The sequence below is a fragment of the Prinia subflava genome, chromosome Z, assembly GCF_021018805.1.
Source record: "Prinia subflava isolate CZ2003 ecotype Zambia chromosome Z, Cam_Psub_1.2, whole genome shotgun sequence".
Classification (NCBI taxonomy): domain Eukaryota; kingdom Metazoa; phylum Chordata; class Aves; order Passeriformes; family Cisticolidae; genus Prinia; species Prinia subflava.
The window spans coordinates 45,445,085-45,459,028 of NC_086283.1; the positions used below are offsets into that span (position 1 = coordinate 45,445,085).

Here is a 13,944-nt window from a genome sequence, read left to right on the forward strand (position 1 = left end):
TCTGTAAAAATGTAGTTTCTTATACTGAAGAGTCAGCAAGTCTGCCAACGGTACTTTTGTAGTGAGTAGAAACAGAAGGCATCAAGAAATTCAGATGCTGAAAAACATAATCTGATGGCCCTCAAGGGTAGCGGGAAAACTAAAAAAACCATAATTACTAAATGTTAAAAATATGTTGCTATTTCATAGCTGCTTTTCAAGCAAAATAAGTACTGTGAGACTTCCCTGATCTTCCTGTTTCCATGTCTGTATGAGTGACAGATAAACAGATACATAAGCTGCAAAGTGAAACATACTCAACAACAAGAACTCTCTCTTGATATGCACTTTTAAGAATAAATCTATGAAAAACATTTGTTGACTCCAGTCTGCTAATATTTCATTTTGCTAAAGCAATGTGTGTAAGGCTGAGTTTTGACCAATGAAATCAGCACACAACAGTGTGAACTATTAATGTTTTGTAAACAGGAAAACTAATTTTAAGAGAACCTTAGAAAGTGAACCATTTGCAAAGGGGAAGGTAGAGGAATTCATAGCTGCCCTCCAGTAGCCCACACAGTAATGTAGATAAGAAACATGCTCCAAGTCTGCATTACTAGCAATAGGATTTAGCTGGAAAAATTTGAAGTCAAGTGTCATTAACTAATTCACTCTCTTCAGGCCATTCACATGCTGTAGTTGCAAAAATTCACTAAAGCACATCAGCAAACAAATTAGTTCTTTTATATTTGCTGTCTTTGTTTCCATCCATTATGGTATTTGTGTCCCTTCTTTTAATATTTATTCTTCAGTTGGGTGTCTGAAATAAAATGCAAGCTAAAGTACAGTTGAAAATATGATTAAAGTAGGAGTTTCCCTACATCCCCATAAAAAGCAGTAAGGGTTGCAAAGGTTTCTGCGTCATGTTTGGGGACATAGGCTTTCCTTAATGTTCTACAAAAGAAACACTTTCAAACATTTAAAAAATGGGGGGTACCAGAATTCAATCTTGAGTGTACCTAGTCCAGAGCTTTCCTTGAGGGGAAGGCTGGCTCAAGCTGGTATCCATCCGGTACCTAGGGATTTTAAGATTAAGAAGAATTTGGAGATATCTTAAAGGTTTTCTTTGTCACATGTCAAACATGCTATCTTGGGAGTGTTCCTGGGCTTTCTTCTGTCCAAGTCACTTGAAGGAAGCTTTGACTTAAAAGTTCAGGACAGAGACTCCTCTCTAGTCTGCCAGCATAATAAAAATGGTATTGACCAACAACATTTCATTCCTTTGCTCTAAAAAGAATTGATGAAAAACAGTGCTTAGTCCTACACTTAAATTTTGTCTTTAAAATACATTTTTTAAGTTGCTCAGATAAATTTAAACACAAGAATGGATTCATGCCTGTATAGGCTAACAATTGCATCTTTGTAACCTCTGTCACTTGCCTTCTTCAGCTTCCAGAGCTAAACTCAGCATGATCAACACTATGTCAAAAATTCGAGGCCAGGAGAAGGGACCAGGCTATCCTCAGGCAGAAGCCTTGCTGGCAGATGCGATGCTGAAATTTGGCCGAGAACTTGGTGAAGAATGCAACTTTGGTAACTCGTTTACTTCGCTTCCATTATAATGCAATAAAAATGGTAGGAAATTTTTCATATAGCTTTCATTATTACAGAGCTGCATTTTATAGGGGAAGAATATCTGCAAGAAGCATTAGAGTTCTGCTTCGTCTGATGTTTCATTTAAGGTTGGTCTTAGGCCTGTTTTGAGTATCTTTTGAAGATTTCAACTAGAGAAATTTTTCTTACAAACGTAAGTCAAATTATTTACATTTGGACCCATAGGCTTTAGCTCTCTGTCATAAATTGTGATATTGGAGCTGTGTTGGATTGAAGTATGTACATGTACAGAAAAATTATTATTGTCTATGCATATACAGAACAAAGCGCTTTTGTCTTCAGAATCCTTAAACTGTTACTGTCATCATTGCAGGCAAAGAATAAAAGCTAATAGATTTCAATAGGCTTTGGCCTTTTTCTTTGAAATTCCACATTTTAAGGCACTAGTGAATACTTCTGTTTCATCTTTTAACTGCTCCTTCCTCCAAGCCCGAAAGAGTTTACAGCTGTCTGAGTTACAAATGTTAAACTGACTCTTAAAACTATGTTCAACAGTAGAGTTCTGATTATAAAAGATGACATTCACAACAGCATACTTTGTCTTTCTGTCTTGTTTGTGTGGACTTATCTGTGGCCATTTTTACATGACAACACACAGGACCCTCAAATGGAACTGTGAAAATCCTATTCACCATTTGAACCATCAGAAAACTATTTTCCTGACATAAAGACATTTAGAATGGAAAAAGTACTTTCTTACTTGTTTTATGTAATTCACTAGTAAGCTTGACAGATGTAGTTTGATTTGTGCTAAATACTACTGATTTTTTAAAAAATTGGTTGCCTCTCATTTACTAAATTTCAAACACATTTTTAAAAGGAAAATGAATAACTAATATAATTTAGTTTCTGCAAATTGCTATATATTCTGTGATAGCTGCACTACCATGCAGCAGAGCAGATATGGCAATTATTTTCACATTCTTAACTAATAGCAGCTATTACAACTATTTGTCACTCTTTGTCCAGATCTGGAAGGCTCTCTCATTTTGCAGTGCATTACTGGCATCTGCTGCTTGGGAGACAAAGCTTCTTCTGATTTCTCACATATTTTGGTTTTCAGACCCTTCGTATTCTTTGAAAGTGATTTTTTTTTTTATCCCTAACCTATACCTCAAACCAGAAGGGTATGTTTGAGCTTCTTGCTTTTCTTTTTATGCAGCCAAAGTAAAACAGAGTGGTAATTTTTGTGACCCTCAAGTTAGTCTTGGAGGAAATTTCAAAAGGCAGTTAGGGTTATTGATGTTTATGAGCTTCATACACCTACACTTCAGTAGTCTGTGTAGTAGACCTCTCAAGTGTAGTAGTACTATAAAGTCTATAGTCTCATCAAAAACAGCTTTCATTAAAAAAAATCTGTGAAATTGTTAAGAATTTCTACATTTAGTACTGTCACCAGTTGCACTAATAGAAATGGGGAGACTTAGACTCAAAACTATTTTTAATGCAGTGTGGTGATGATACCACCGAGTAAATACAGTTATTTCTGTTCTAGTATATTTATTTCAACAGAGTGAGGAATGAATGAAGAATAAGGGATGTGGAGGAGCCTGTCTTGACACAGAACCAGAAATTCAGCTCTATTACAAGGCATGAACTCTGGCGGCTGCAGGAGTGTAAAATCTCTGTTGCTCCTTCACATAGTGCATCATCCTCTGTTTCTTTCCTTAACTTGAGACCTAAAATGAAATACTAACTGAAGTTGCTGTGAAGTTTCCATGACTCAATTTCGTTCTACTGTGATTCAAAACAAAGTGATTCTGACTGCATCTTTTCTTTCAGGACCAGCACTTGTTGATGTGGGAGAAGCTATGAAGGAGCTTTCTGAAGTCAAGGACTCTTTAGACATGGAAGTGAAGCAAAACTTCATTGACCCACTTCAGAATCTCCATGACAAAGATCTGAGAGAAATACAGGTGTTGCCCTCAATGCAGCATTTTAATAATGCCAAATGTGTCTATACGTTTAGAATTTTTGTTAGTTGTATAGTTTAAAATGCGACATTCAGGTTTGAAAATGACCTGATTTTTGTCTCTTTTGGTTGGAATTTTACTTGACAGTTCTCTGTCTTGTTGATTCTTTAGAAAGGAAAAGATAAAAATTTGAACATTTTTTGATGGCAAAATTTTCAGTCTTGTGCAGGCATGAACACAGTACTCTAATTTTGCCGTTTGAAAGCTCATTTCACAAAATAGGTGTACCAATGTTTGCATTCCATTTTCTACTGTATGGCAAATGCTTGTCTGCGTAAGTAGCTGCTCTTCTCAGCTCAGTAAGGCTTTTTTACTGTTAAATATATATGGATGAAAGATATCTTGGACTGTTTGATGTAATTTAGAAAATGGGTAGTTATAAATACCATAGTGGATGATAAATTGCTTTTTCTGAGAGAAAGTAAACACCTCAAGTAATCATGATCATGCCAGTACCATTAATTTCTGGCCAGCTGTATGTGGCAGCTGCTAAAGTGAGGAACATGAATGTTATCCCAGCTAACAATCTAGGAAATCTTCAGTATAAGATAGCATTAAGATTGTCAGTGGTATAATAGAAATGATAAAAATATTTTCCATGTTGCTTTGTCTATGAATGCTATTACACAGACAAAAAATGTTCTAAGTTGTGCTTTTGAAAGAATTTTCTCCTGAACATCTAGGGAAAAAACCATAATGTTCAGGTAATTCTTCATTAGAGTTAAAAAGCAAGAAACACGTGTATCTTTTATATAGATGGCAATTGAAGTTGTCCATTCTGTGTGGCCTTTTGTTAGTGTTGGTCTGTCATTTAGATCATTCCTTCTTAAATGATACATAAACCCACGTATGTCATTGTTCCATATTTCTGTCTCCCCTGGGAAAGGGTTAGTAGACAACAAACACTGTATGCTTCCAAGTGTGCATGGACTACCTGCTTACAATATCAGGATGCAATATCAGGAGAGTTGGGGACAGTCCTTTATTGTCTGCTTGCAATTGTGTTTTTTTTGTTTTTTAGCATCACCTGAAGAAAATGGAGGGTCGACGCCTGGATTTTGATTACAAGAAGAAAAGACAGGGCAAGCTCCCTGATGAAGAACTTCGTCAAGCTCTGGAGAAATTTGATGAATCAAAAGAAATTGCTGAGTCAAGCATGTTTAACCTTCTGGAGATGGATGTGAGATAACCCTTGTTAATCTTTGATCAGTCTTAGAAAGATAGTGGAAGCACTTTCCTCCTTGGTGAACACAGTGAAAGGCTCAGAAGCTATAGGAATGTACAGTATGTTCATGTAGGAACAATTTCTTAGATATTTTGTAGGTAACTGAGCTGGAGAATGTAAGTCTTCTGTAGCATTGATGTGCTTCCTAACTGCAAAGCATTACTCACAAAACTGAAGTATCTTTCTTCTTAGAATTATGTAAAACTAACTAATTATATTTACTTGTGGTTATAGGGTTTGTGCCAAAGCTTTTTTTGTTACAGATTTGTTAGGATTAAGCATTTCCTAGGTTTATCTAATGTTCTATGTATAATTAATGTTGAAATTGTAAAATTAAGCAAGAAAAGACATCTCTATAGCATGTCAGCTGAGGTCAGTCTTACAGAATATTCAGTCAAGAGAAATTAATTTAAAGTATTTCTGTTGATGTGAATTATTTGACTTATTTTAAGTACATACCTATTCTAACTCCTCATTTTTTAACCAGAATGCTGTAGAGGAGCAATAACAAACCTGAAAATATTTGTGTATAGAACTTTATAGTTGCATAGGCATTAAACATAGCTGCACTGAAATGAAAGAAATATAAAAAGTTTGTTATTTTAATCTTTGTTGTAACATCCATGCCTGTGTGTGCAAATAGTGCTGGCCAACATTACACCATTGTGGCATTGTGCACTATGAAAACTGCTAGCAATTGCATCGCCCACAAAGTGAGGGTCTGGGTGTTTTTTCCCTCATGTATGCTCTCTGCCCACACTACAATTATTCTGCATCCCAGAGTATGTGGTATATTTCTGTTTTGATCTGCTTCACAGGTCAGAATACAACAGAAGCATGACCATAGTCCCTATGGTTCTGCACTCTTCAAGGGCAGGGAGATAGAAGGTGCATTATACCCTCATTATAATATATATTATATATTATAGTGAGAGTATATATATATATATTATATACTCTCAGTCTCATTTTTACTTCCATAGTGTTTGCTGAATGTGGTAGGTCTGTAGGCTGCTGCTCATGCAAATCAGCCCTGGAGAGATGATCAGCGGAGAAGAGTTGCAGTTACCATTCCAGATCAGGTCAAAACCAGACGTGGTAATGAATAAAGACTGACATGTAAATATTTATTGCTAACTGAAAAGATGAATCAAGTTTTTAGAGAGATAAGTTAAACTGCCTTTGCAGTGGACAGTGGTCTTTATTCTGTATTGCCTGAGCTGTTAGTATTCACCTAAGATCTGATGTTTTAATGTCAATCCTCAGATTGAACAAGTGAGCCAGCTTTCTGCTCTCGTGCAAGCCCAGCTGGAGTACCACAAGCAGGCCACACAGATCCTACAACGAGTTACTTCTAAACTGGAAGATAGGTAATGCATTTTTTGTAAGTTTCTTGAATGGCTTGTTAGTTTTAAAGAGGTAGAAAACCAATGAGTAGAATGTAGTGCTGTTATCTTTCTTGACTTGGAATTTGTACTTTTATGAAATCAAGGGCTATTTCATTAGGTGATTGCAAGCTGAGCTTTAAATGTTTTGGAGATGCATCTACTGCTGAGTTCAGGAAAGCACCTCAGCTGAGTAAAGCCACTAAGTGTGAGTTAACTGAAAGTAAGTGTTTATAAATACTCAATTCAGTGACACTTGCAGCTTTGGATTCCTTACTGTTTGTGCGTGTATTCACAAAGAGTGTTCATTCTGAAAGAAGAGATTAAAAATTGATTTTGCAAAAGAGCATCTTGTTGCACTCTTGCCTACCTGAAGATCTTCCTGAGCCAGTAGTGAGACCCTCATTATTAAACACTTTATTAAATACTCCTCCTATTATCAGATCAAACTTGATAAAAGACTTGAGCTACCTCTTTCATCCCCGTTTGTATAACTGCATATGCTATCAGAATTTCTACAACATCTTCTTTAAAAGAGTTTCATAACTTTCACTTTAGAATTTTTGTTTCCATCAAAACAGATTGATCAGCTTCTCACACACACATGGTTCTTCAAAGAAACTTAACATTCAAGAAAGGTTTCTCTACTGATGTGGTTCTGGTAGAGTCTTAGTAAAAGCCGGATATAATTCCCAAGAGAAGGCAGCTGTTTTCTGATGTCATTAGTATAGAACAAGTTGCTAATACTGCTGGATCTGTCAGTATTAGTTTTCTCAGAGCGTGCATCCTGAAAACCTCATTCAGTTCTAAGTCTTAAAGTCTTTGTGACTAGGAGCAGCACTTACTTTGGTGGTGGGTAGGATGTCCAGCTGACTGTTCCTGGATACAGTTTGCAGGACTGTCTAAGCAGCTAACAGAACCATTTTTAGCACTTGAAAAACAGTACTGCAATTCACTTCCTTTACAGAAGCAATAAAAATTCCTCAGGAACAGGTGTTTTATCTGATAGTCCATAAATTATGCCATTAAGTGAACATACATCTCTACATTAGATTTCTTTTCCTGTATCAATTCGCATGATCCTTTGCCTTTTTGAAATTTCTACTAACTGGTCAGTATTTTCTGCTTCAAGATTCAGCTGTGAATGATTTTATCTTTTCAAGGACCTTGCATCAGAATGCTATGGTAATTCAGTTGAACTAATGAACTAACTTTTGCATCCCTAATTGTAAAGAGGCTGCTGGCTACATCATACTTTATCCATGCCACTGGACACAAATTGCGTGCTGTGATGTGTACACGCCAGAGATGAGTCAGGGATGTAGAGCTGTTACTATCCAAACTACTAATCTTTCCCTGGTGGTGATAGGCAGGTAGCAAGCAAACCCCATAACTCCTGGGGTTTGGGGTTTTTTTTGGTTTTGTTTTTTACTACATGGACCAGAAAATAAATTATTATTTACTTTTAAGCTGAGCAGATTTGTTACTGTTGACTGTCAGTGATGTCTACAGCACATACTGTCCGTTTTCTAGATATTCTTTAAAAGACTGAATGGAACCTATTCCTGCTGGCTTCTGGCATAAGCAATACCTTATTACTAACAAGACTGTCCTGTGTAAAATATTCACAGAAGAATTTTTTATAAGTATGAGAGAGACTGCAAAAACTATGAAAAAATTAAACATGCACTTTTCTTCCATTTTTTCTGGGTTATCTAGATTAGACTTCAAGACTTTCTTCAGGAAGGACAAGTGAAAGGATCTAATTTTTTTCTGCACATTAGTGGAAGGCATAAACTTCCTTAAAATACTATGATTCCAGGAACTGGGAAACATTAGGAGCTTGGGGAACATTGGGAATATTTTAGTAAAATTAATAAAAACTGGAAGGTCAGCAAATAATATTTTAGATTCCTTTTTTCAACAAGTGAATTGAGAGTGCAGTTTTCCCAACACAGTATCGTGACAGAGCAGCTGGGAAGCAGGAATGGTTTCCATGGAGGTATTTATTTTCTTAAGAAACATGGCTTATACTGAGCTTTTGGGTAATTTTTAGCAAGTCACTTTGACCACTTCAATTATTTAGGTGTTTTGAGTGGTTTTTTTTTTATGGGTTTGGTTTTTTAATGTGGAAGGAAAGCACTCTCTGGGAACTGACTTATATTGGTGTTTTGGATGGTGAGGAAAACCTTGTTATGAGGATCAAAAGTCAGTAAGTTAGATGCAGATCTTTTTAATAGATAAATCAAAATACGCTACCAGCAGCAAGTCTAGGGTACAAATAGAAAAGGTCAGAGAAATCAAATTGTCTTTTAAGTACAGATCAAATGTTCTTTCATTAGAAATAAATTGTTCTGGTAATTGTTCTGCATAAGCTGTTCTGATTCTTTTTATCCCCTCCGTGGATTTTACCCTGGAATCTGTAAATAGACCCTTCCCTAGAAACTCTAGATTTCTCAATTAGAAGAATAAGTTGAAATTAATAATAAATAAATGGTTATTTTGAGAGTTGGGAAGACTAGACTTTTTTCCCTTTGTGAAACAAGTATTCCAAAGTGCAAATTAACGAGCAAGCAGCTGAAGCCAATACATTCCCACAGAGTCTTCTTGCAAAATAACAACAGTTGGCATCAATCAGCTGAATAATTAAAGCTTGCAAGGGTTAGAAGCAAAAAGTCATGCTAAAAATGGGGACACAGATGTTTGTAAAGCACTTCTCTAAGCATTGATATTCACATAACAAGATTTTCTTTATTATGAGCTCTTTGTTTTTGTTAGGCAAAAGGAAGATAGATAAATTACTAGGTTTCTAAAAGGAAAGAAGAATTAACAACTTCAGTCACGTCCACTGGTTTTGGTGATTTAAGCTACTGTTACAAACAAAAAAAAACTACTCCAAATGAATCAACTTGTTTATTATGGATGATTGGTGGATGAGAACTTCAGCCTTGGAAATAAAGCTATTTGGCGCATCTAATCTGCTATCAAGATGATAACTCCTGACATTTAACCTTCGTGTTTTGGCAGAATAAAAGAGGCATCATCTCAACCCAGGCGAGAATACCAGCCCAAACCTCGCATGAGCCTGGATTTCTCAACTGGTGACAATACACAGCACAATGGAGGAATATCCCATGCCACCACACCCAAACCATCAGGTAGTTCAGAGTTTTGTGTCAATGCAGGAGTTCCATGCTTTCTTCTGAAAATTAGTTTTTCCATGAGGGAAAATGACAATGGGGATTGTATATAGGAGAGAAATGTTTGAACTGTTGTTTCTTTGTGAAGTGTTCATATCCTCAGGTGGGAGAACAGAGATGGATTATCCACTGCTTTAAATGTGTCTTTTGGTCAAAAATTTCTTTTGTCCTAGAAGATTACTCTGAAATACATATCCTGACAAAATTGGCATTTAGAAAACCAAAATAACAATTGAAACTTTTCCATGAAAATGCAGAAACCTCAAGCCAGATAGACCTCCATAACCATATCCTGCTTTTTAAAATCAGGTATTACAACACAATGAGCCTGAAAGTAAAAATAACTGAAAAGAAAAACTAAGCTATGAGCTACTTTCTTTGTCCAAGTGGGAGCAGCACAAGCCAGATTAAGCACTAGTAAGAGTGTGCATAATTCCTGTTTTAAAGGATGGTTTATTTAATATCAGCACATACCATGGAAGGCTTATTATTTGTTTTTTGCACAATATTGATCTGTTGTTCCGTGGTAGAATGAGGGCTGGCCTCTTTCCAGACCCTGACTTCAGTTTTTCCATTTTTGCTCAGTGACAGTTGCTATCAGGTTCCACCTTGCAAGACTAGATTTTTGTCACTAGATTTTTAGTCAGGATTTCCTTTCTTTCAATCACATCCTGATGTGCATGTTTGATTTTCTTCCACATATAGACAGGAACAGTATCTCTATTTGGCACTGGCAACTGGAAATTATCTTACACAATCTTGCAATCTCCTAGCAATCTCCTAGCAATCTCCTCACTGTGCTAACAAAAGTAGGATATAATACAGATTCCTTGTAAATGAGTGTGGCTCGAGTCTTGCATGCTGGATTTCTCCTCATTCCACCAGTAATTTTCTTCTTCACACCTTTTTTGTAGTGTCATGAACACTTGTCTGTGCTAAGCCAGAGCAGACTGATGCTCATGTATCTCTCCAGCATTTATATTTCCCTCTTCAGAGAATAGTATTTAACATTTTCTTCAATAGGAGTTCTTTTTTTTGAAGTGTTTATTGGCTTCAGAGGAACACCTTCTTTAAAAATTCTTGAATATATATTTGGGCTGATTATTTCAAAGAGTGCTAATTCTTCTAAATTTCATCTGGTAGCAATGAGGATACCAAACACGCTGTAAGGCTTGTTGATATCAGCACAGTAGTCTTCGTGACAAAGAAACCAAAATACACTGTGAACGATATGTAAAGAAAAGAAAATAAGATTTCACTATAGAGTTTAGTAAATTAAATCTGGTAGCTGAAAAACTTGCTCTATTGAGATCTATAGAAATGGAAAATTTTTGTCCTAAAATAACTCAAGCATGGGCCTCCTAACCAGTGTGAGTGTTCAAAATGAATATGCAGATTGTTTGAATCTGAAACTTAATCATCTTTAAGCCAGTATTCATGAAAAATTAGAATATATATTCTTAGAACTATCACTATGGTGAAGTGGCATGTGTTGGTTCATTCAGACCACTGGAAATGGGTGAGCTTTTACTATGGAAGTTCAGGTGGGAATATTATTTCTTACAGTTTAGTGCTGCCAAATCCTAAATATTTTGACCAGTGACAATTTTGATTTTGGTAGGCTTGAAGCTACAGAGACTTCTGGGGGTGGGAAGAGGGAGCATATTTGTTAATTTCATATAACATATGAAAATCTGATCAAACCAATGACTTAAAATAGCATCCATTAGCCATCCTAAAGAGTTTATGGTCAGATGTTCATGATCTAGCATATTAGAAAGCGCTCAATTTCAAACTTTTTCTGAATCTATCCTGATGATCCTGCAATAAAGTGTTTTGTGGGAATGGGGAATAAAAGTCTTTGGAAACACGACACTAAAATTCAGAGGCTTAGGAGCATATAAAGTGATATAGCTGTACAGTGAAATTTCCAAATAAAGGGCAAACACACAGTTATATCTTCACTGTTGTATTAAGCTACCACTTACACTACTTACCTGAGGTAAATAGACAAAGCGTCCCTTTGCCAGTAAAGCTGAAAATATGTTAGGGCTTTTGCCTAATTTTTTGTGTTTTATAAAGAGATAAAAATTAGATTTCAAATTGTTCATAATTGTGCTTTCAGATCTGGGCTTGACTATAGCTTCGTTCTTAAATATTGTTGAAGAATGTCACTTATATCAGAATATAAGTGATAAAAGAAACAGGAACAATATCTGTCACAGGTACAGCAGTAAAATGGGTACTCTTAAGTGTTGAGATTTTTAATCATGTTGTTTCTGTGTTTCTCCTCCTTAGGTGTTCACATGGATCAGCCATGCTGCCGGGCTCTGTATGACTTTGAACCAGAGAATGAAGGGGAGCTGGGATTTAAAGAGGGTGATATTATTACCCTCACTAACCAGATTGATGAAAACTGGTATGAGGGGATGCTTCATGGCCAGTCAGGTTTCTTCCCCATCAATTATGTCGATATTCTCGTTCCATTACCCAATTAGGAATGCTGACCCACCACCTCTGACACAGATAGCTGTGTCAGTACCACTGCTTTCAAAATGCTGCTTCTTACACCTTACAAGTGCAAACTGCAGTGGTTAGTTACCAATTCCTAATGAGCATCTTTGGTTTACGTGTTGTCATACTATGTGGTGGTGATGCGTTGTATCTTCAGAGCCAGCACAGCGTGGATTAGGTTATTGACTGTGCAGGCCTGGTAGTACCAGAGCCATTAGTGAGATGAAATGGGGAAGATGATGGCAAGCAAAGCTGATAATTCATAGTGAGGTAGCAGGAAGTGAAGGTGGTGTTGGGAAGATAATGCCTATCACCACTGTATTACTTTTTCAGTCTTAGTTCTCTATAAAACGAGGGAAAAGTTCTTGCCATTACATCTTTCCCTTTCTAATGATACAGTTCACACAGGTCTAACATTGACTAACCAGAATTGTATCTTCCAACCAAACTGGCTGGCTGTTCTCACAGAGAGAGCTTAAGTGTAGATCCTCTGGTTTCGCAGAAAGTGAACCACTGTACTGTGTGTCCTGCTGCTCTCTGCTAAGTTTTATATTCTTAATTATTGTTAAAAGGCCTATTTCCCTCCAGAGGTAAACTGTAAGCTATGAAATGGGGATTCCTGTAGTAGAAATGTTGGACCACAAACCACCTGAATTTGCCCTTCAGGAACTTTTAGCATGCTCACCAAAATGCCAGTAAATGGGCAAGATGGGGAATAAAACTGGCATTTATTTAATGTTTCTTGTCAAGTCTTGGCACAAAACCTTGCTGCTTAAGCACCAGATATCCTTTGTAAACTCATTCACTGAGGAATACAGTAACCAACCAAACATAACCCTCATTTCATTTGTTTCTGTCTGCCATGTGTTCTTTGAACATCATTTGTGCATACTCTCTCCTCAATGAGGACAAAATAAAACATGTTATTTTTCTGTTGAGCAACTGAAGACATGTGGCTGTATATACAAGAAACATTTCCCATCTGTTTAGTTGGTTCTCCTGTGTTCCTCCTTCCTGCACTTGGTGTGTACAGTGCTGTGCCTAGCTTCTTGACATTCTTTTGGTAACAGTTGCAGAAGTTCTGTTAGTTTAGTTATCCAGAGTTCTATTTATCTAAATTGTACAGACTCTATCAGAGGTTTTATGTGCTGCTTCGAATGTGCCACTTCAGTACTGGATGATGTGAAATGAAGACAATTCCCTACTGCTTAATGTATAAACTATATCATGGAAAGTATTGTTATTTCAAATAAATGCTGAAAGAGTAACTAGAACAATGTTGTGGATTATTGCTTTGTTGCTGTATAATCTCTTTTGATAACTTCAGATAACAAGAATTTTATTTTAGGAAGCATATTCCTCATTTCCTGCAAATGCAAAATATCTCTTTTTTTTTTTTTTCTGTCATTATCATTTTACTTCAGTGAAATAAATCTAATGCATATAATGGCCTTTATAAGCAGGATGAACTTTACACTGGCCACATTAAATTAGTGTCTCAATAACTAGCATGCAGTCCAGTAGATACAGGCTATTTCTTATCAAAGAATCCTGGTGTCCACAATGCTAAGGAAGCTTAAAGGCTTTGTTGTAGCAACATGGGATTTAAATGGTGGTTGCTGCTGCCTATTCTCAATAAGCATCTCTTCTGGAAAGGCCAATTGGGTGGGCATTCAGGCAAAGCAGTCAAGTCCACACACCACACACACCAGGCTGGCTGGGCAAAGAGAGCAGGAAGGGCCTTTATGATGAATTCCAGGGAAGGTTTATTCCAGCATGCTGGAGGCATCAGGGAGGAAAGACCCGGACCATGTGGTGCTCAGTGGTTAAGTGGGAGGTCAGAAACCGATGGTCTGAGGGCACAGGGCCGGTACAGAGGGCAAGGGAAGGGGCAGGGCCCTGTAGGGGACTCGGGGGCAGGCCACTGGGGGATACCACAACCAGTGGGAAACAGGGAAAGGAGAATCCACGAGAAATAGGGGCACATGGGGAAA

General features: G+C 36.9%; 1 protein-coding gene across 1 annotated transcript in view; it reads left to right on the forward strand.

Annotated features, from left to right (window-relative positions):
- The window catches only part of SH3GL2 (SH3 domain containing GRB2 like 2, endophilin A1), an 88,813-nt gene extending 76,100 nt beyond the window's left edge, over positions 1–12,713 (forward strand). Inside the window, exons 4-9 of the mRNA XM_063421605.1 lie at positions 1,429–1,572; positions 3,436–3,569; positions 4,648–4,806; positions 6,118–6,221; positions 9,264–9,394; positions 11,735–12,713. Coding sequence (XP_063277675.1) covers positions 1,429–1,572; positions 3,436–3,569; positions 4,648–4,806; positions 6,118–6,221; positions 9,264–9,394; positions 11,735–11,934 — 872 coding nt within the window. The 3' untranslated portion in view covers positions 11,935–12,713. The remainder of the gene's footprint in view (positions 1–1,428; positions 1,573–3,435; positions 3,570–4,647; positions 4,807–6,117; positions 6,222–9,263; positions 9,395–11,734) is intronic.
- The last annotated feature ends 1,231 nt before the right edge of the window (positions 12,714–13,944 follow it).